Source organism: Salvelinus fontinalis, chromosome 21 (assembly GCF_029448725.1).
Source record: "Salvelinus fontinalis isolate EN_2023a chromosome 21, ASM2944872v1, whole genome shotgun sequence".
Taxonomy (NCBI): Eukaryota; Metazoa; Chordata; class Actinopteri; order Salmoniformes; family Salmonidae; genus Salvelinus; species Salvelinus fontinalis.
This window is the reverse complement of record NC_074685.1, coordinates 40,169,706-40,189,327: the sequence shown is the minus strand read 5'-3', so window position 1 is coordinate 40,189,327 and position 19,622 is coordinate 40,169,706. Positions and strand designations below refer to the sequence as shown.

Below are 19,622 nucleotides of genomic sequence, written 5' to 3'. Positions count from 1 at the left end.
AACATTAATTTCTTTTAACTAAATATGCAGGTTTAAAAAGATATATTTGTGTATTGATTTTAAGAAAGACATTGATGTTTATGGTTAGGTACACATTGGTGCAACGACAGTGCTTTCTTCACGAATGCGCTTGTTAAATCACCCGTTTGGCGAAGTAGGCTATGATTCACTGATAAATTAACAGGCACCACATCGATTATATGCAACGCAGGACAAGCTGGATAAACTAGTAATACCATCAACCATGTGTAGTTAACTAGTGATTATGTGAAGGTTGATTGTTTTTTATATGATAAGTTTAATGCTAGCTAGAACCTTACCATGGCTCCTTGTTGCACTCGCGTAACAGGTGGTCGGCCTGCCACGCAGTCTCCTCGTGGAGTGCAATGTAATCGGCCATAATCGATGTCCCAAAATTACTGATTGTTATGAAAACTTGAAATCGTCCCTAATTAATTGGCCATTCCGATTAATCGGTCAACCTCTAATGTGTGGTAGTGTTCCATTGTTAGTGTCGTTTTGATTGTGTAGGACCGACCACTGCTTGCCCAGGGTAAGTCCTCTTTTTTCCCCCTTTCCCCGATATGATATGTAAAGCGATTCTGACTATTCTATTTGTTTTGACACAAGTACAGACGCCTAGCGCTAGCTAACGCTACCTAGCAAAAATAAAATATTTGTTTGCGTTTGAGAGGAGGCAAACCCAAGGCAGGCGATTTCACACCAGCTCATCCTATTCTTTTTAACACAGGCCTGTAAAGTTCTCCTCGCACACACACACACCTTACCTTAGTAGGGCAGGGGTCTTCAAGTAGCTCTCAGCCCACCTATGAGGAGCTCGCCAAGCAATTCTGAAAGTACATTTCATTTCTTCTTTTTTTTATCATTGCAAACCCCCAAAGCCACATTGACATTATCCCAACCCTGGTTAGCCACTATTGGCTTAAAAAGCCAAAAGTAACACAATATTGCCCCTGTCTGGTGCGTGCGTTTATCACTACGTGTGTAACCAGTTATCGATGCTAAGGATAACCGTCTTGTGGGTAGCTCAATGGTGTAGACAGAAATATCTTCCACAAAAACCTTCTCAACTAAATACAAAAATAGGCTTACCTGACAGAACTACACTGCTCAAAAAAATAAATGGAAACACTTAAACAACACAATGTAACTCTAAGTCAGTCACACTTCTGTGAAATCAAACTGTCCACTTAGGGAGCAACACTGATTGACAATACATTTCACATGCTGTTGTGCAAATGGAATAGACAACAGGTGGAAATTATAGGCAATTAGCAAGACACCCCCAATAAAGGAGTGGTTCTGCAGGTGGTGACCACAGGCCACTTCTCAGTTCCTATGCTTCCTGGCTGATGTTTTGGTCACTTTTGAATACTGGCGGTGCTTTCACTCTAGTGGTAGCATGAGACGGAGTCTACAACCCACACAAGTGGCTCAGGTAGTGCAGCTCATCCAGGATGGCACATCAATGCGAGCTGTGGCAAGAAGGTTTGCTGTGTCTGTCAGCGTAGTGTCCAGAGCATGGAGGCGCTACCAGGAGACAGGCCAGTACATCAGGAGACGTGGAGGAGGCCGTAGGAGGGCAACAACCCAGCAGCAGGACCGCTACCTTCGCCTTTGTGGAAGGAGGAGCAGGAGGAGCACTGCCAGGGCCCTGCAAAATGACCTTCAGCAGGCCACAAATGTGCATGTGTCTGCTCAAACGGTCAGAAACAGACTCCATGGTATGAGGGCCCGACGTCCACAGGTGGGGGTTGTGCTTACAGCCCAACACCGTGCAGGACGTTTGGCATTTGCCAGAGAACACCAAGAGTGGCAAATTCGCCACTGGCGCCCTGTGCTCTTCACAGAAGAAAGCAGGTTCACACTGAGCACATGTGACAGACGTGACAGTCTGGAGACTCCGTGGAGAACGTTCTGCTGCCTGCAACATCCTCCAGCATGACCGGTTTGGCGGTGTGTCAGTCATGGTGTGGGGTGGCATTTCTTTGGGGGGCCGCACAGCCCTCCATGTGCTCGCCAGAGGTAGCCTGACTGCCATTAGGTACCGAGATGACATCCTCAGACCCCTTGTGAGACCATATGCTGGTGCGGTTGGCCCTGGGTTCCTCCTAATGCAAGACAATGCTAGACCTCATGTGGCTGGAGTGTGTCAGAAGTTCCTGCAAGAGGAAGTCATTGATGCTATGGACTGGCCCGCCCGTTCCCCAGACCTGAATCCAATTGAGCACATCTGGGACATCATGTCTCGCTCCATCCACCAACGCCACGTTGCTGAAACCCAGAACAGAATGCAGAAAAATACAATAGAGCATTTTATGAGGCCTGCTATGCCAAATACTGTTTATGAACCACTATTTTACTGGCTATATTGACAGAAACACATTTATTTTACCCCAAGGGCCCGGGGACACATTGCAGGGTAGAGGAGAAGATTGTGCCTATTTGTTTATTAAAAAGTAGCTCTCATGCTAGGAAAGGTTGGAGACCCTTGCCTTAGGAGCTCCCCATAACCAGAAATGCTGTTTCAGCTACATACAAGCTACCTCAGGCTCTGATACTTACATAAACTGCGATGGCTTTGAGTTAGGTAAGGTTTTCATTTTGTTCCAGTCGATGCCCTGACGTGGTTAGTATGTGCATGTAAAAATGATTCAATAGTTCGGGCCTATAGGTTGTGTATGGTAACAATACATTGATACTGTATGGTGAGGTGACCTGAGGTTGAAATAAATATTTATTTTTGGGTCAGTATTAATAGTTTGTACCTTAGGTCATAAAGGCATAGATAGACGGTATGGTCAGGTATGTGAGGTGGTTGTGTTGCTGGAGAGAGTGACGCAGACGCTGGGCTGCTGCTGCAGCAGCCTGTCTTCTGGGCACTGATTCAGTCATCTGCTTCTTTGCTTCACTTTCATTTGAACTAAGCAGTTGGAGCCCTTTCTAAGCCCTTGTTTGCACACAGAGTGACTTGAGGCTGTCTTGTGGACAGTTGGGTTGGTTGTAGTCAGGTGAAGACTGAGGATTAGAGGTTAGAGTGTCTGGGGTGTGTCGGTTTCTGAGGAAGAGATTTGAGGACCGCAGTTTCGGGATAGCAGTGTAACTGAATCGCTTGACTTCTCTGGGATCACAGAGGACCTAGTTTTCACTTTCATCTCAATCAGCACAGTCATGACTCATGTTGCTCCCAGATCTATCCCAGAAATAGAGAGCTATTCAGATGCTGATCAGGCCCTTGTGAGGATGTGTTGATTTTAGCCTAAACTGCAGCCCAATTGGCTCCCTAATCCCTATACATGCACTACTTTTGACGCTGCTTTAGCCTTTCTCCCTCTCAGCTGTTCCTGTGGGAAAAGAAAAAGGAGAGGGAGGAAAAGGGGAGACGTATTATTCTTTGTATCGTCGCCTGATATATATTTTTCCTTTCCCAAGCACTAGGCTGTCATTTGGTGGGATAAGGCGGCTTGCGTTAAGTCTGACAAATGACTTTGTGAGAGGCACTGATGAAATAATCAAATGACATGAAATTGAATGAACAGAGAACATGACTCTCTGGCCTGGCCTGTTGAGTCTGTCTGTGTGGTATCTGCGTACAGTGTTGTGGGTCTGGGTTATGTGCATCAGGGAGAAAACGTAACATTTTTTTTTGTGAAACTGGGAGGTTGTCTAAAACTGCTCTGAGGAATGTACACACACAGACAGAAACCACTAGAGAAGGACTGGATATAAATGAGAGGGAACGGGTCACCAGGGGTTAGCGGAATACCCCAGCCAGCCAGTCGGGCAGGCAGGCTGTAGTAGGGTTAAGAGGTGTGTGTGTGTGTGTCCGTCCATCCACTGAACCAAGGCACTGACTGGTTGCTCTATTTGTCAACCTGTGTATGTATGCAGCCAGCCAGCCTGTACTAGGGTATGGGGCCAGACGGTGACCATTGGGACAAAACAGTCACTGGCTGCTGCAACCTTTATTCAGCCAGTAGCAGTCAGTTGTGCTGCTACTTGCAGCTACTGTGGTTGCTCAGGGTTACCAGCCCTGTCAGCATTCTCCTTCTCCCTTTGCTACCCAACATGACCAACGCCCCTCCCTCCACCCACACCTCTCTCTCTCATGTAAATGGTCTTCAGACTCAGCAGCAGACTGCATGAGGTCTGTAATTGTCTATATCTCAATTTATTACCCCACATGCTGCTAACCACGAACTGTGGCTGGGAATATATCAGATCCTTACTCTCCACTCTCCTCCCTCATAGATAATAGAAATGTGTCTTATTGACAATACAATCAGCATTGCATATCACATGTTCTGTGTTTTCTGCAAAGGAGGATTTGATATGGTATTGATCTTAATCCCTCTCTTCCTCCCACTATCTATTTCTGTCTGTCTCTACCCCCCCCCCCCCCTTCCCTGCAGGATGAGTGGGATCACAGTAGTAATGGCAGTACAGGGTCCAGGCCCAGCTCTGGCTCTAGACCTGGTTCAGGCTCCAGGTCTGGTAGCAGAGGGAGGAACAACCAATTCGGAGGGCCAGCCAAGGTACAGGTAACTAACTATACTGCTGCTTTTACATTAGACCACCACGTCCCCAGACATTTAGCTCGATCATCAGTTACAACAAAAAAAACTGCGATACTTGAGGAAGGGTAGCCTATCTATTTGGCATGTAGCAAACAACTTGTCATTTATCTTGCTTGTTGAGAGATTAGGCTTTTTTGGAAACAGCTTGACATGTGCAAGTATTTGCGTTTAACTCGTCCTGGTAAAGTTATCTGTTACCAAATGGAGCAATATTTGGAAATAACTTTCTAGTTTATCCCCTGACAGTTAGCTCGTTAACTAGCCAAATTGATGTGCTCTGTCTTTAGCTACTGTAACTAGCTAGCCAATTTGACGTGGTCCATCAATTCATCTTGTAGCCCAAGGGTCTCCTACAGGTCCATCGTGAGCTACCAGTAGCTCGGAGCCCACCTATGAGTAGCTCGCCAAACAATTCTGAATGTATTTTTCACGTTTTCCACCGCAAACTGTCATGAACAAATCTCACACGTATCAGACACCTCAAGCTCCCGACTACTATCCAATCCACATTGACATTATCCCACCCCTAGTTTGTCACAATTGGCTTAAAAAGCCAAAGGTAAGACAATATCTACCAATTCATTTCCAGCAATATTGCCTGTGTGATGCGTATGTTTGTCTATCATTTACTTCATGTAGCCAGTTAGCGATGATGATGATGATAACTGTCTTCTGGGTAAACAAACGTTCCCCTAAAACTTCTCAATTTAATGTTAACTACAAAGTAAATGTGGGAAAAAACACGTTTTGTATAGAAAAAAAAGTCCCTCATATCCGTTGTGATGGGATGATCATCTTTCCACTGAATGGTACTTTAAAGGATGTATATGAAACAAGGGGTCGTGGAGAAGGAAACACTTCACCAGGCACCTTGACCGTTTCCATATTTTGTTACGTTAGTCTTATTCTAAAATTGATGAAATCGTTTTTTCCCCCCTCATCAATCTACACACAATACTCCTTAATGACAAAGCAAAAACAGATTATTAGAAAATGTTGCAAAAAATATATATATAAAAAAACACACAGTATTCACATCTTTTACTCAGTACTTTGTTGAAGCACCTTTAGCAGCGATTACAGCCTTGAGTCTTGGGTATGACGCTACAAGCTTGGCACACCTGTATCTGGGGAGTTTCTCCCATTCCGCTCTGTCGGGTTGGATGGGGAGCGTCGCTGCACAGCTATTTTCAGGTCTCTCCAGAGATGTTAGATCGGGTTCAAGCCTGGGCTCTGGCTGGGCCACTCAATGACATTCAGAGACTCCTGCGTTGTCCTGGCTCTGCTTAGGGTCGTTGTCCTATTGGAAGGTGAACCTTCGCCCCAGTCTGAGGTCCTGAGCGCTCTGGAGCAGGTTTTCATCAAGGATCTCTCTGTACTTTGCTCCGTTCATCTTTCCCTCGATCCTGACTAGTCTCCCAGTCCCTGCCGCTGAAAAAACATTCCCACAGCATGATGCTGCCACCACCATGCTTCACCATAGGGATGGTGCCAGGATTCCTCCAGACGTGACACTTGGCATTCAGGCCAAAGAGTTCAATCTTGGTTTCATCAGACCAGAGAATCTTGTCTTTCATGGTCTGAGAATCTTTAGGTGCCTTTTGGCAAACTCCAAGTGGGCTGTCGTGCCTTTTTCTGAGGAATGGCTTTCGTCTGGCCACTCTAACATAAAGGCCTGATTGGTGGTGCTGCAGAGATGGTTGTCCTTCTGGAAGGTTCTCCTATCTCCACAGAAGAGCTCTGTCAGAGTGACCATTGGGTTCTTGGTCACCTCCCTGACCAAGGCCCTTCTCCCCCAATTGCTCATTTTGGCCAGACGGCCAGCTCTAGGAAGAGTCTTGGCGGTTCAAAATTTCTTCCATTTAAGAATGATCGAGGCCAATGTGTTCTTGGGGACCTTCAATGCTGCAGAAATGTTTTAGTACTCTTCCGCAGATCAGTGCCTCGACACAATCCTGTCCCGGAGCTCTACGGACAATTTCTCTATGGACATCATAGCTTGGTTTTGCTCTGACATGCACCGTCAACTGTGGGACCTTTTATATAGACGTGTGCCTTTCCAAATCATGTCCAATCAATGCACCTGAGCTCAATTTCGAGTCTCATAGCAACAGGTCTGAAAACTTATGCAAATAAGTTATTTCTGTTTTCTATTTTTAATAAATCTGCCCAAAAATTAAAAAAACTGTTTTTTGCTTTGTCGTTATGGGGTATTGTGTGTTGATTGAGAAATACTACTTAAAAAAATAAATATCCATTTTAGAATAACAAAATGTGGAAAAAGTCAAGGGTCTGAATACTTTCCCGAATGCACGATATACTAAACAAAAATATAAACTTAACATGCAACAATTTCAAAGATTTTCCTGAGTTACTGTTCGTAGAAGGAAATAATTCAATCAAAATAAATTCATTAGGCCCTAATCTGTGGATTTCACATGACTGGCCAGCCCAGCCAATCAGAATTAGATTTTCCCCCACAAAAAGGCTTTATTACAGACAGATATACTCTTCAGCACTCTACAACCCCCTGCAGGTGAAGAAGTCGGATGTGGAGGTCCTGAGCTGGCGTGGTGACACGTGGTCTGCCTTTGTGAGGCATGTTGGACGTACTGCCAAATTCTCTAAAACGACGTTGGAGAAATGAACATTAAATTCTCTGGTAGTCAGCATGCCAATTGCACACAACCTCAACTTGACATGTGTTGAGTGACACAACTGCACATTTTAGTTGCCTTATTGTCCCCAGCACAAGGTGCACCTGTGTAATGAACATGCTGTTTAAACAGCTTCTTGATTTGCCACACCTGTCAGGTGGATGGATTATTTTAGCAAAGGAGAAATGCTCACTTACAGAGATGTAAACAAATGTTTGCCCAAAATTTGAGACAAATAATGTTTTTTGTGTGTATGGAACATTTCTGGGATCTTTTATTTCAGCTCATGAAACATGGAACCAACACTTTGCTTGTTGCATTTTATATTTTTGTTTTTGAGTATATTAACATTTCATCCCTAAAAAATAAACAATATGAAATTTAAACCAACATTTTGCAAAGTACTTTTCAACGTTCTGAAATAATGGACTTTGACATCACTGAAAGAACCAGTCAATCGACTGCAGCATATTACTATAGCAGTGGCCATGGATGTAACCTGGAAAAGGATGAATATTTTTGTTCGAAATCGATAGGCCATTGCCTAATACCAGAATTAAGATGGACCTGCCTATTCATTCATATAGATATCTGATTTTATACATAGAAATACATCTATTATGAGCATCCAGATATGGGACAGGCCTATATGATCAAAGGCTTGCGCTTCAGATTTGCAACATGGATCATGCAACGCATGCATGTAGCCTTGCAAATCACCTTGTCATCTATTTATCGCTCGATCAACATGAACTTCAGTGAATTATCTGTGACATGTAGTTTGACTACTGGGCTATTGTCGGAACATTTTGTTGCTAAATAACTCCATAGAACAGCTACATGATGTGAACTGCTGAACATGCACACAGTGTTTGCAGTGCAACGCCACCCGTGTAGTGAGTGGTCCCCCCCCCCCCCCCCCCCCCAGTGATGTCGCAAAAGCAATTGACAACTGTTTTTCAGGATCTCTGCAAATTACACATAAAGTAGTTTTTTTTTTTTTTTTTTTGGGTGAAATGAGATTACTCTTGGTTGTGAATAGGCTACTGGGTGGTTGTCGGGTTGATTTGTAACAGTTGTTTTCCCTGTTTAAAATGTGTCGTTATACACCCTTTAACGAGCGTCACCTACATCAATGTCAGTGACTGTTAGTACTCAAGTGAAGTATTAGTCCAGTGAAGCGCTGTGATAATGGACACCAAGATGCCTCTTTTTGATCAATATTAGCTGCAGTAGTAGACGTGTTCTGTCGAAGTGATATATAGATAATACACTGTTGTATCGCGTTGTCTTTCAGAACGGGAACAGAGAAGGGTCCTTTGACATCCTGGGTACCGACATCTGGGCTGCTAACACCATGGACTCTCATGGGTACGTCATGTAACTATATACTCAGTCATTACTCACCACCCCACAGCTCCCCGTCACCACACACACCACGGACTCGTGGGTATGTCATGTATTGACCGACACGTTTCCTACCCATCAATGGATAGGAAAAATATGCAGTATTACAAGCTTCTACAGATGTATAGCTTGTAGTCTGTTTACATTCATAGGCTTCATTGTCTTTATGGGTGGTTGGATGGGTAGTCCAGGTTAGCCTGACGACACATCCACATCGCTCCCGCCAAACACCACGCTCACTGCGTGTGGATTTGCATTCCTCCCCGACGTCTTGTAGAATGCAAACACGTTCTGATTGGTCCCGGAAACTGATGGGTTGGGCAAGAGCAGGCCTCCACTAATCATGTCATTGGCTTTGATACTCTGATTGGTTGGAGACTATCCAATCGCTGAATAGTTTGTTTTATAACCCCCTCATTTTGACATCGGCACAAATGACTACTAGGATGGCAGTTTCGGAATGAATGTATAGGCTGATTGATAGAGCAGCGGAATTAACTTCAGGATGAGTCGTCAGGCAGTGGGACTGTACAGTCTCTTGTCCTCGTAGTGGTGGCTACCCTCTCCAGACCAGACAAGCTGATGCTAGGAAAACATTACCTGCTTTGGTGTTGTCAGACTGGAGATAGAGAAAAAACAACCACAGGGGCCAGACTGTTCCAACAAAATAACTACATTAGCAGCGGCTTAGCCTCAGGCTAAATGAAATACATTTACAGCCACGCCGTCTTTCAGCATCAGCAAGCTCTTTTTCAATCGCTGATGATTTCTGCCCCCTAACAGCCTAAACGGGGGGAAATGTGGCCTGTTCTGATTTTGTGTGGAAGTAGTGCAGAGGGTGGTACAATTTAGCACAGTATGTAACAGTAATCTCTGGTTTAAATAAAGTAATTATTACAATATGAATAGTCATATCAGCATTTGTTTTGCTGTGGATCCCAGAGTTTTTTATTTTGCTACAAGCTCAATTAGCCGAGATTCTCTACTTACTGGAGACATGACGACAATGTCACCGTTCTGAGTATGCACCCAAAATGGAATCCTATTATCTATACAAGTGCACTGATTTTGACCAGAGCCCAATTGGCCCTGGTCAAAAGTTTGGCTCTATGTAGGCAATATGGTACCATTTAGGATGCAGCCTGAGATTCAGCTCTTGGCCTGTTTGTGATGCCTTCCAGAGGGGTAGACTCACTCTGTAATCACAAGTACATGCTTCAAAGATGAACACGTATACAAAACAAACTCTTCTGGGATGAGATGACCAGCGTTTTTGGGGGGGGGGGGGTTTAAAAAAAGAAGCCGAACCAGCACTGAAAAAACACGAAGGCTTGAATCTCTCGTGTGACTCGTTAGCTAGGTAGGTGTATTGAATGAAAAGAGGAGCGGTGTTATGTGATGATGACATAGTGGGGGCGGGTGTTGGGTGTCGCCAGTGTAGCGGGAGGCTGCCGTGGCGACGGCTGCATGGTAATGCCATGTTAACTTTTCCTCCGAGAGGTTGTTAAATCACGTTGGCATAGAAGGAAGGAAGCCACGCACACACAGTGGAAGCCCACCCTGTTACTACGACAAAGCTGTAATTGGATCAGTCAGAAACTTCCCCCCCCTTTTCCGTGACCAGGGACTGTATTTGCTTACCAACAAGTTTTTATATTCTGTATCCGATTCATGATAGATTAATGTAATGGCTGGATTAAAACTGCCACTCTTTAAATTTTGTGATTTACGTTTTAATCGGCACACTGAAACATATGGTAGCGTCGTCTGACTGAGAGTTTAAGGAGCGATTAGCCGGGCATCATCAGGGGGGTCATTTAAAGTCGTTCGGATGACCGGGCATCTTCAGGGGGTGTTCCTAAAGTAGCTAGGCTGCCTATAGGCATCATTAGGGGGCAGCTTGGCATCAGGGGTGATTTAAATGGATGATCCCACGTCTTGTTTTGGGGCCTTAGAGAAGTGGGCAGATGGTAGAGTAGATGGAGACTTCACAGTTTATGCTCCAAGAACAGTGGATGTCTTTCCTGCTATTAACAGACCTCGTCCTGTCCCGTGTTGTAGTTGGGCGTCCAGCCTGAGTGTATTAACTGTCGTGTCATCTTCCTCACCTATGTTGTGTTGTTTTTGTAGGGGGGCAACGTGGGACCTCCAGCCTGAGAAGCTGGACTTCAGCCAGTTCCACAGGAAACCCTTCCGGGGAACACCAAAGCACCTTCCACACATCGACAGAGAGGGGTCAGTGCATCTTCAGCCTCAATTTAAAAAAAAAAAAAAAAAAAAAAAAGTCTCCTTGACTTGAACGTAGAGGAACATGGTCACTCCTAATTCACTCGCTACCATTTTTCCCTTGGCCCTAACCCTTCAATGTTTCCTCTTTGCAGATCTGAAAGCCCATTCATCCCTCCCATTGATCCTCTTCCATGGGATAAACATGACAATGATGATGCTGGTCCATTCCATTACTACTTAGAACTGTAGGTGTCTGTAGCCTCTGCTAGACTCTTCCTGCCCCACTTCTCTCGGCCTCAGTACTGGGCGTAGGCTCAATCTCAATGAGTCTTTCCACGATTCCTCACAACCTATCCTCACATCCTTCTCGACCGTATTGGAGACGGTCCGCCACCTCAAACCTTCTTCAATGACTTTTGAGAAGGAGGCGAGGAAAGGGGATGTGAGGAAAGATGAATTGAGATTGAGCCACAGCCCACTGTATAAGGAAGTCCCGATCAGAGCCCAATCTACCACACCTGTTCACCCTGTCTCCATCTGTGTGTCTGTCTCTGTCTTTCAGGATGATGAAAGGCAAGTTTGAGTGTGACGATGGGATCAACTTGAACGAGCTGGAGCAGTTCCTGCCAGGCCTCACTGTAAGTTACCAATCTTCTATCTCTCTCCTCTTCTGTAGATCAAATCTTCTATCTGTAGCTCTGTCCTCTATAGGGGCAGCAGGTAGCCTAGTGGTTAGAGCGTTGGGCCAGTAACCGAAAGGTTGCTGGATCGAATCCCCGAGCTGATAAGGTAAAAAAAATATGTTGTTCTGCCCCCTGAACAAGGCAGTTAACTCACTGCTTCCCAGTTGGCCGTCATTGTAATAAGCATTTGTTCTTAACTGACTTGCCTAGTTAAATAAAGGTTCAAAATTGTATAAATAAATAAAAATCCTCTTTCTGCTTTCTATCAAGACCATAAACTTACTTGTTGGTAGGGAGCTCCACCTGATGGTTAGAAGATTGAACAACCGTACTTGAGTGAAAGAATTGTTGAGTGTTCTTGTGTGAGTGGACTGACTACTAGTGGTGAAATGGTGTCCCTTTACTGCCACCCTGTGGTAGTTTCAAGGTAAGTTCCATCCATCCTCATCCCAAAGCACTGTAGTGCTGATGAGACTTAACCTTTGCTGGATCTCTGGATCTATCCTACTAACGCTTCAAAACCCTAAATAGAACACATCCCTACGACCAAGACGGGGGTGTAACTTTCTTTAGCTCTGTAGCCAAGATAACTGTAAAACAATGCAATTCAGTCAACTTGAATCATCCCAAGGGGCAATTATTGCTGGCAGGAATAGGATACAGATACAACTAGGTTGGGTCTTGCATGTCTACAGTACTGCGTCACTGTGCGCCAGTCGGGTTTGTCTGCTCTGCAGTGGTCTGCTGACGGGCAGGATGTTGGCACAGGGGCACTGGAGGGTCATGAGGACAGGGCAGGACACACACACACATCCCCCACCCCTGCCCACGTCACAGCCCTGCCAGCCAGCCATGACGCCATCCCACGCCAGGCCAAGCCAGTCTCCAGGCTATTGTTATCGTTTCATTGTGACCACCGTCTCCTTTGCCTGACTGCATTCTAAAATACACAGACGCCCCACACAAAAACGTAAGGGAAGGAACTGCGACTGCAAGGATGCAGATGACCCTGAAAGTAAAACTCAAATCATAGCCAAGAAAGTAGAAAATAGACCAAAGAGAGTACCTCCTCAAGATGACTGAATATTAGTGTTTTATGATCATGCTTCCTCTACTCGGCAGTGCCTGATACTATTTATCATGAGACCTGGCAATGCCAGGCCTGTTTTCCTCACAGTGTTTGTCAATAGTGACATTCAGTGGGTCTGATGCCAATTGCCCTCTGTTGGTCTTAGTAACACAGCCACATGGAGCTCTTTATTGTCCCCTGCTAGGATCCTATGACCAGGTCCAGCCAGTCATTCCCTGGGTTTATCTCACTGATAACCTGACTAAATATAGCAGCGGACCACGCCAGGCCGCTAAGCCTCTGTGATTGACTGGAGCTCTGTGTGTGCAATGCCGTGAAAATATATTTCCACCTTTTTCTGTTTTTCTCTGCATATTTTTGTTCAATCAAACCCTAATATTAGATAAAGGGAACCTGCGTGAACATTTAGATAACTTTGTTAATAAAATAAAATAATTATGCAACATCAAATGCCCCTGTGTGAACAAGTAATTGCCCCCTTACACTCAATAACTGGTTGTACCACCTTTAGCTGTAATGCCTGCAACTGAACACTTCCTGTATGGAAGAATTTTGGCCCAATCTTCCATGCAGAACTGCTTTACCTGACATTTGTGGGTTTTCGAGCATGAACTGCTCGTCTCAGGTCCTGTCACATCTCAATCGGGTTTAGGTCTGGACATGGACTAGGCCATTCCAAAACTTTAAATGTGCCTCTTTTCAGTCATTCTGATGTACTTTCATGTGTTTTGGATCATAGTCTTGCTGCATGACCCAGCTGCGCTTCAGCTTACGGACGGATGGCCTGACATTCCCCTTTAGAATGATCTCATGCAGAGCAGAATTCATGGTTTCTTTGATGGCAAGTCGTCCAGGCAGCAAAGCTTCCCCAAACCCTCACTATACCACCACCGCGCTTGACTGTTGCTATGACGTTCGAAATGTGGAATGTAGCGTTTGGTTTTCGGGCAGGAATAACGGGACGCCCATGTCGTCCAAGAAGTTCCACTTTTGACTTGCCTGAACATTCTTCCAGGAGTCTTGACGATCATCCAGGTGCTAGTTTTGGCAAACTAGAGTTGACGTTTTTTGGACAATATGGGTGCTGTTATTTCTGGCGAGAAATCCAAAACGGTGCATTCCACAGTAAGAACCTCACACCAACGGTCAAGCATGGTGGTGGAAGCTGAAGCGCAGCTGGGCCACGCAGTAAGACGATGATCCAAAACACACAAGTCTAAATCAGAATGGCTGTAAAGCGACACATCGAATGTTTTGGAAGGAGACTGGCGTGCTGCTGGCGTAGGAAGGAAGCTTACTGTATGTTTGTTCCACTCTGTCTCCCTGATGGTGAAGGGCAGTCAGTGTCACGTTTGTGTGTGTGGCGAGAACGTGTGTACATCCTGCGAATCAGAATCGTGAATAGGAGTAGGGCTCGTCGTATGTGCAGCTTTGGGCCGTGTTCAGTAGGGATACACCGTTAAATGTTTTGGAACAGTGAGGTACTACCTGAAATCATCCAATAACAACACAGATTTTGGTCTGTTGCAAAATGTTTTTTGCTACAGCGTGCCCTACTGAACACAACCCTGATGTAGGCCTAATGTCTGAACCTGGCCCTGAGTGCAATGCAATGGGGAACAGGGACACTCTGTGCAGACAGAACTCTGTGTGTTAATGTAATACTGACTAGACCAGTTAGTCAACAGTGACCTGCCACTTCCACAGTCTTCACCCTTTAGACTCCAGGGGGTAGTCTGGGCCAAGAGACTACGTAACCCACAACCCCCCCTCTCCTCCACCACTTCCTAAGTCACTTCCGAGAGGGAGAACATCTCTGCAAGACATGTCCCTCGGGAGCCCTGCTAGCTTCCCTGGAATGCAGCTGATTGCTCCACACACTCACCCCTCCCGACCCTAGCGCCTGTGTTACGATGACAGTGTAGACATGTTAGATTCTTTCAGGATGAATCCCTGGTGCTGGAGTGAGACGCGCTTCATTTTAAAAATGAGTCAAGCCCGTTCCCGCTCCTCATTCCCGCTCCTGACATAGTTTACACTGGGAGTGGGTGTGTGTCATGTGGTCCCACCCACCTTTACCCTAGCAGAGATGGTTTACATCAGGTCAGCTTTAAGAGCAGGGCATGGCAGGGACCCCTCTCATGTTCCCATAGTTTATAGTGACAGACGGACGGACGGACAGCTCAGTCATTGGGCAGATGATGTCAACCGAAGACGTGCTGTTGTGACATACACAACTATATGTGCATTTGGCGGCTGATGTCAACAGGAGATGTGTTATTGTGACAGGCCTATACGTCTGTGTGCTCTGGGGCATTCTGAGCATGCATGTCAACAACACAACCCATCCACACAACTGAATTTGTTGTGACGTGTTTTCATACATTGGTCTGTCTGTGAAATTAAACCGTGTGTGTGTGTGTGTGTGTGTGTGTGTGTGTGTGTGTGTGTGTGTGTGTGTGTGTGTGTGTGTGTGTGTGTGTGTGTGTGTGTGTGTGTGTGTGTGTGTGTGTGTGTGTGTGTGTGTGTGTGTGTGTGTGTGTGTGTGTGTGTGTGTGTGTGTGTGGTACTGGGTAGGACAGATAATTGTGTCTGTAAATATGTACTTTTTTTTTAGTACCCTAACATCTAGTTGCCCTGTTCAGGGTTCGTACGATCATAAGTCCTCGAAAAATCATGGCCATCTGGAAATTGTGTATTCCAGGCCTCGAAAAAAAATAATACAATCAGAAAAGTCATGGAAATATGTTTAAAATCGTTTCATGTAATTCATTTAGGGAAACTTTTTAAATAATGTGTCAATCGTGTAAAAATCTACATATCAGCCATGATCAGAATGACCCGCCATAGGCATGTCTCCGTGTGTACTGTATGTGCATCACCTGCATAGAGTATGTGTGCCAATGTGAATGGGCAGTTGGTGACGGAGAGCAAGGGAGACATTGCAGCAGCAGGTAGCCTATAAAATAATTCTAGACAACAGACTCTTAACTAGATAGCTCGTGCCCTGGCTAGTTATTTCGCTCTCCGACTATTTAGCTATTATTAGCATGTGTTAACGTCATCGCTATGTCCTAAAAACGTTCCGCTGGCATTCGTTAATAACCTCAAATGGCCGACGTGCAGAAGGTGAACGGGACAGGTGCTACATGTTTCGGTTGTAAAACAATGTCTCAAGCACGGAATATTAGGAGATGAGAAATACAAAGCTGGGGTTCCCCTCTTTTCAACAGTAGCCATGTTATTCTGACAATGTTAAATAAATATTTTTAGAATAGCCTAATTGACAAACAACTCCCATGCTGTCCAATTCATTGAAAGAGGGAATTATTTTAAGAAGACAGTGTTTTTATTGCAAAATTTTATATAAGGGTGGCCAGCCATCCCCCAGGAGAGCGACAGGATGTGCAGGCTTTTGTTCCAGCCGTGCTATAAGGCACCACGTTCTAAAAAGTAATCTGCTCAGCAGGACCTTGATAAGCTGACTCGGGTGTGTTTGAGCAGGGCTGGATCAAAAGCCTGCACTGCACACCAATTAGCTTTCCCGTTGGAGTGTTAGCTGTTAGCTGTGTTTGACCATGTGTTTTGTACGGTAGCCTAACAATGCTGCTGTTCAACTTTGTGGGTCGTTAAGTGACTTGCTGAAGGGAGCAACGCCAGGAGATAGTAAGTTGGATCAGAGACCACATTTATGCTTACTTTTTCATGTATGCATAGACGCAGCAAATGATTGGTCATGGAAATTTGTCAAAGTGTGTGAACCCTGCTTGTTTGTGCGACTGCGACTTGTGTGCAGAAGTCCTCCGGCACCATTTTGATTTCAATGGGTGTTACTCGCATTTGATCGTGTTCTCTCTTTTCCCGTGGCTTAAAGGGCTCTGTTTTTGCGTTGACGTGAGAGCCGGCTCGTCTGTTTCCGTGTACTCGCGTGGAAGCGTGCTTATGTCCGGTGTGCGCTCCTGTCCGTCGCTCCATTTGTTCTCATTAACTCTCAATGGTCTTATCAACCGAAGCCTGGTGGAGATTCAACCGAAGCCTGGTGGTGACCCCTGATGAAGACTCAACTAATGTTGGTCAACATCGGGGTGATTTTTATGTTTTTATTTAACTTTTTGTTTAACTAGGCAAGTCATTTTAAGAACAAATTCCTATTTACAATGACGGCCTACCCCGGCCAGAACTGGACGACGCTGGACCAATTTGTGTGCCGCCCTATGGGACTCCCAATCACGGCCGGATGTGATGCGGCCTGGATTTGAACCAGGGACTACAGTCTTGCACTGAGGTGCAGTGGGAGCTTATAGTAGATCAACTGTAGTTTTTCTCCCCTGTCTTCTGCCTCAGTCTCAGTGGGGCTGGTTGTTTTCCCAGGAGGGAGGAAGGCTGATAGCCTTATCCCAGATCACTTTTTTTCTGTTTTGCCACTTCCTATGGTCATTGTCATGTCAATGACCATAGGAGTTGACAAGATCAACACAAACTAATCTGGCCCCAGGCTGAGGCTTACCCTCCTGCACATTCTCTTTCTGGTGGTGCTTTGGTACCGAGCCAGTCGGTCGGGGCCTGGCGGGCTGACCGGTGGTGCCCGAGCAGGGACCACAGAGTTACTGAGGACACATCCGCTCCGTCCGCTCTGGTTCCTTCCTGCTGAACAAAGCGACCAGAGGGCCAGACCAAAGACGTCGCCTCAGACTGGCTGGCCCCCCCCGGTCTACGTGCACCGGAGCAGGAGTCTTCGGTGCAGCCAGCCAGCCAGCTAGCCCTCATGACTCTAACTGGGGCCGGTATGTAACACAGGCCTGCCTGGGTCTGCTCCCTCCTCCATTCTTGTCCTCCTCCTTCTCCCTCCTTCACGTCCACAGTGGAACAATGTGGAGGTCAGTGCGGCGAGCAGCCCCGTCCTACTCCCTTTTCCTGCCATTGTCAGTCGGCGAGGAGAGCAGAGAGCTCGCTCTTCTCCCAGTGACCGACCACAGAGGAACTGTTTTTAGGGATCAGGGAACATGCTCTGGAGGAGATGTGTATACAGACACACACACACACACAATGTATTTGGCACTCAAACTCAATCACTGTTGTTTTCCCCCGCTGCCGTTTTTGTGTGTGAATTCATGCGTTAGTTCTTTATGTATTATGTCTTTATACGCCAAACCTCAATATAATATACATCAAAATTCTTTGACATTTAACAACACATCCAAGTTCATGAATGAACACTTTCCACTCCATAATCATCACTTCTGGTGGTCTGATCCTGGGCATCTTATTGGTTGGCCAGACCGAGGACGATTGCATCATAATAGTCAGTCAGTCAGTCAGTCTGGCTGTTGGAGGTACCTCCCCTGTGGGGAGTGGGAGCTTGGCCTGGGCTGTCCCAAAGGGCACCCTATTCCCTTTATACTGCACTACATTTGACCAGCGCTCTATGGAGCCTGGTCAGAAGTTGTGCACTAAAGGGAATAGTTTGCCATTTGGGACGCAGCTCTGGATATCCTGCACGCCATGGCCCCCGATCCCCATTTTGGGTCATCCTCCTTCCCCTGTATTTATGAGACTGGAAACCAGACAAACCACACTGGCCTGATTTGAGATGGGATTGAGAGAGAGAAAGAGATGGGAGGAATGGAGGGAGACGAGAGGAGCTGCGTGGATGCGATGGGACACGGAGGGGGAAGAAAGAGAGAGGAGGGGAGAAGGACTTGACGGGTGGATGGTAGAGGTAAACATAGTGTCTGTGTGGGCCACACCCGCCCACCCGCTATAGAGGCCCCTCTCTGTGCCCCTGCCAAACCAGACTACCAGACTACTGTGTGTCTCTGTGATTATATGACAGTCAGATATGGGCCCATTAGGCAGTGTCTTGTTCTCTCTCTCTCTCTGCCTCCCAGGCTGATCAATAAGATATCCAACAACACAATACAATTTAATCAATCGTTAAACATCATCCATTAATAGAATTCAAGTGTATTAGTTATAACCATTAGTTAAAACTGATTCATATGGGGCCTCTAGTGGTGCAGTGGTCTAAGACACTGCATCGCAGTTGCTAGCTGTGCCACTAGAGATCCTGGTTCGAGTCCAAGCTCTGTCGCAGCGGGTTGCAACCGGGACGACCATGGGGCACAATTGGCCCAGCGTCGTCCAGCTTAGGGGAGGGTTTGGCCGGCGAGATGTCCTTGTCCCATCGCGCTCTAGCGACTCCAGCTGCGGGCCCAGCGCATGCACGCTGACACGGTCGCCAGTTCTACGGTATTTCCTCCGACTCATTGGTGTGGCTGGCTTCCGGGTTAAGCGGGCATTGTGTCAAGAAGCAGTGTGGCTTGGTTGGGTCGTGTTTCGTAGTACGCGTGGCTCTCGACCTTCGCCTCTCCCGAGTCCGTACGGGAGTTGCAGTGATGGGACAAGACTAACTACCAACTGGATACCACAAAATAATTATGGTTATTTTTATTACTCTTTGTTTATGTATACTGAACAGAAATATAAATGTAACAATTCTACTGAGTTACAGTTCATATAAGGAATTCAGTCAATTTAAATAAAGAAATTAGGCCCTAATCTATGAATTTCACGACTGGGCAGAGGCGCAGCTATAGGTGGTCCTGGGAGGGCATATGCTTACCTACTTGGGAGCCAGGCCCAGCCAATCAGAATGAGTTTTCCCCCACAAAAGGGCTTTATTACAGACAGAAATACTTTGGACTCAGACAATCCCACAGGTAAAGAAGCCGGAAGTCCTGGGCTGGCGTAGTTACACATGGTTGTGAGGCCATTTGGACGTACTGTCATATTCTCTAAAACGACATTGGTGGTGGCTTATGGTAGTTTAATGTTAATTTCTCTATTTGGCAACAGCTCCGGTGGCCTTTCATGCAGTCAACATGCCAATTGCATGCTCCCGTCAAAACTTGAGACATCTGTGGCATTGTGTGACAAATCTGCACATTTTAATGTGGCC

General features: G+C 45.9%; 1 protein-coding gene across 5 annotated transcripts in view; it reads left to right on the top strand.

Annotated features, from left to right (window-relative positions):
* The window catches only part of LOC129818881 (CBP80/20-dependent translation initiation factor-like), a 125,945-nt gene that overhangs the window by 18,277 nt on the left and 88,046 nt on the right, over window positions 1-19,622 (top strand). For 2 of the 5 annotated variants that reach the window (XM_055875186.1, XM_055875182.1), the window contains 5 exons: window positions 4,434-4,562; window positions 8,553-8,626; window positions 10,793-10,897; window positions 11,044-11,136; window positions 11,454-11,529. In XM_055875186.1, the coding sequence (XP_055731161.1) occupies window positions 4,434-4,562; window positions 8,553-8,626; window positions 10,793-10,897; window positions 11,044-11,136; window positions 11,454-11,529 (477 nt within the window). The remainder of the gene's footprint in view (window positions 1-4,433; window positions 4,563-8,552; window positions 8,627-10,792; window positions 10,898-11,043; window positions 11,137-11,453; window positions 11,530-19,622) is intronic. The other 3 variants (XM_055875187.1, XM_055875185.1, XM_055875184.1) reach the window with 3 other exon arrangements.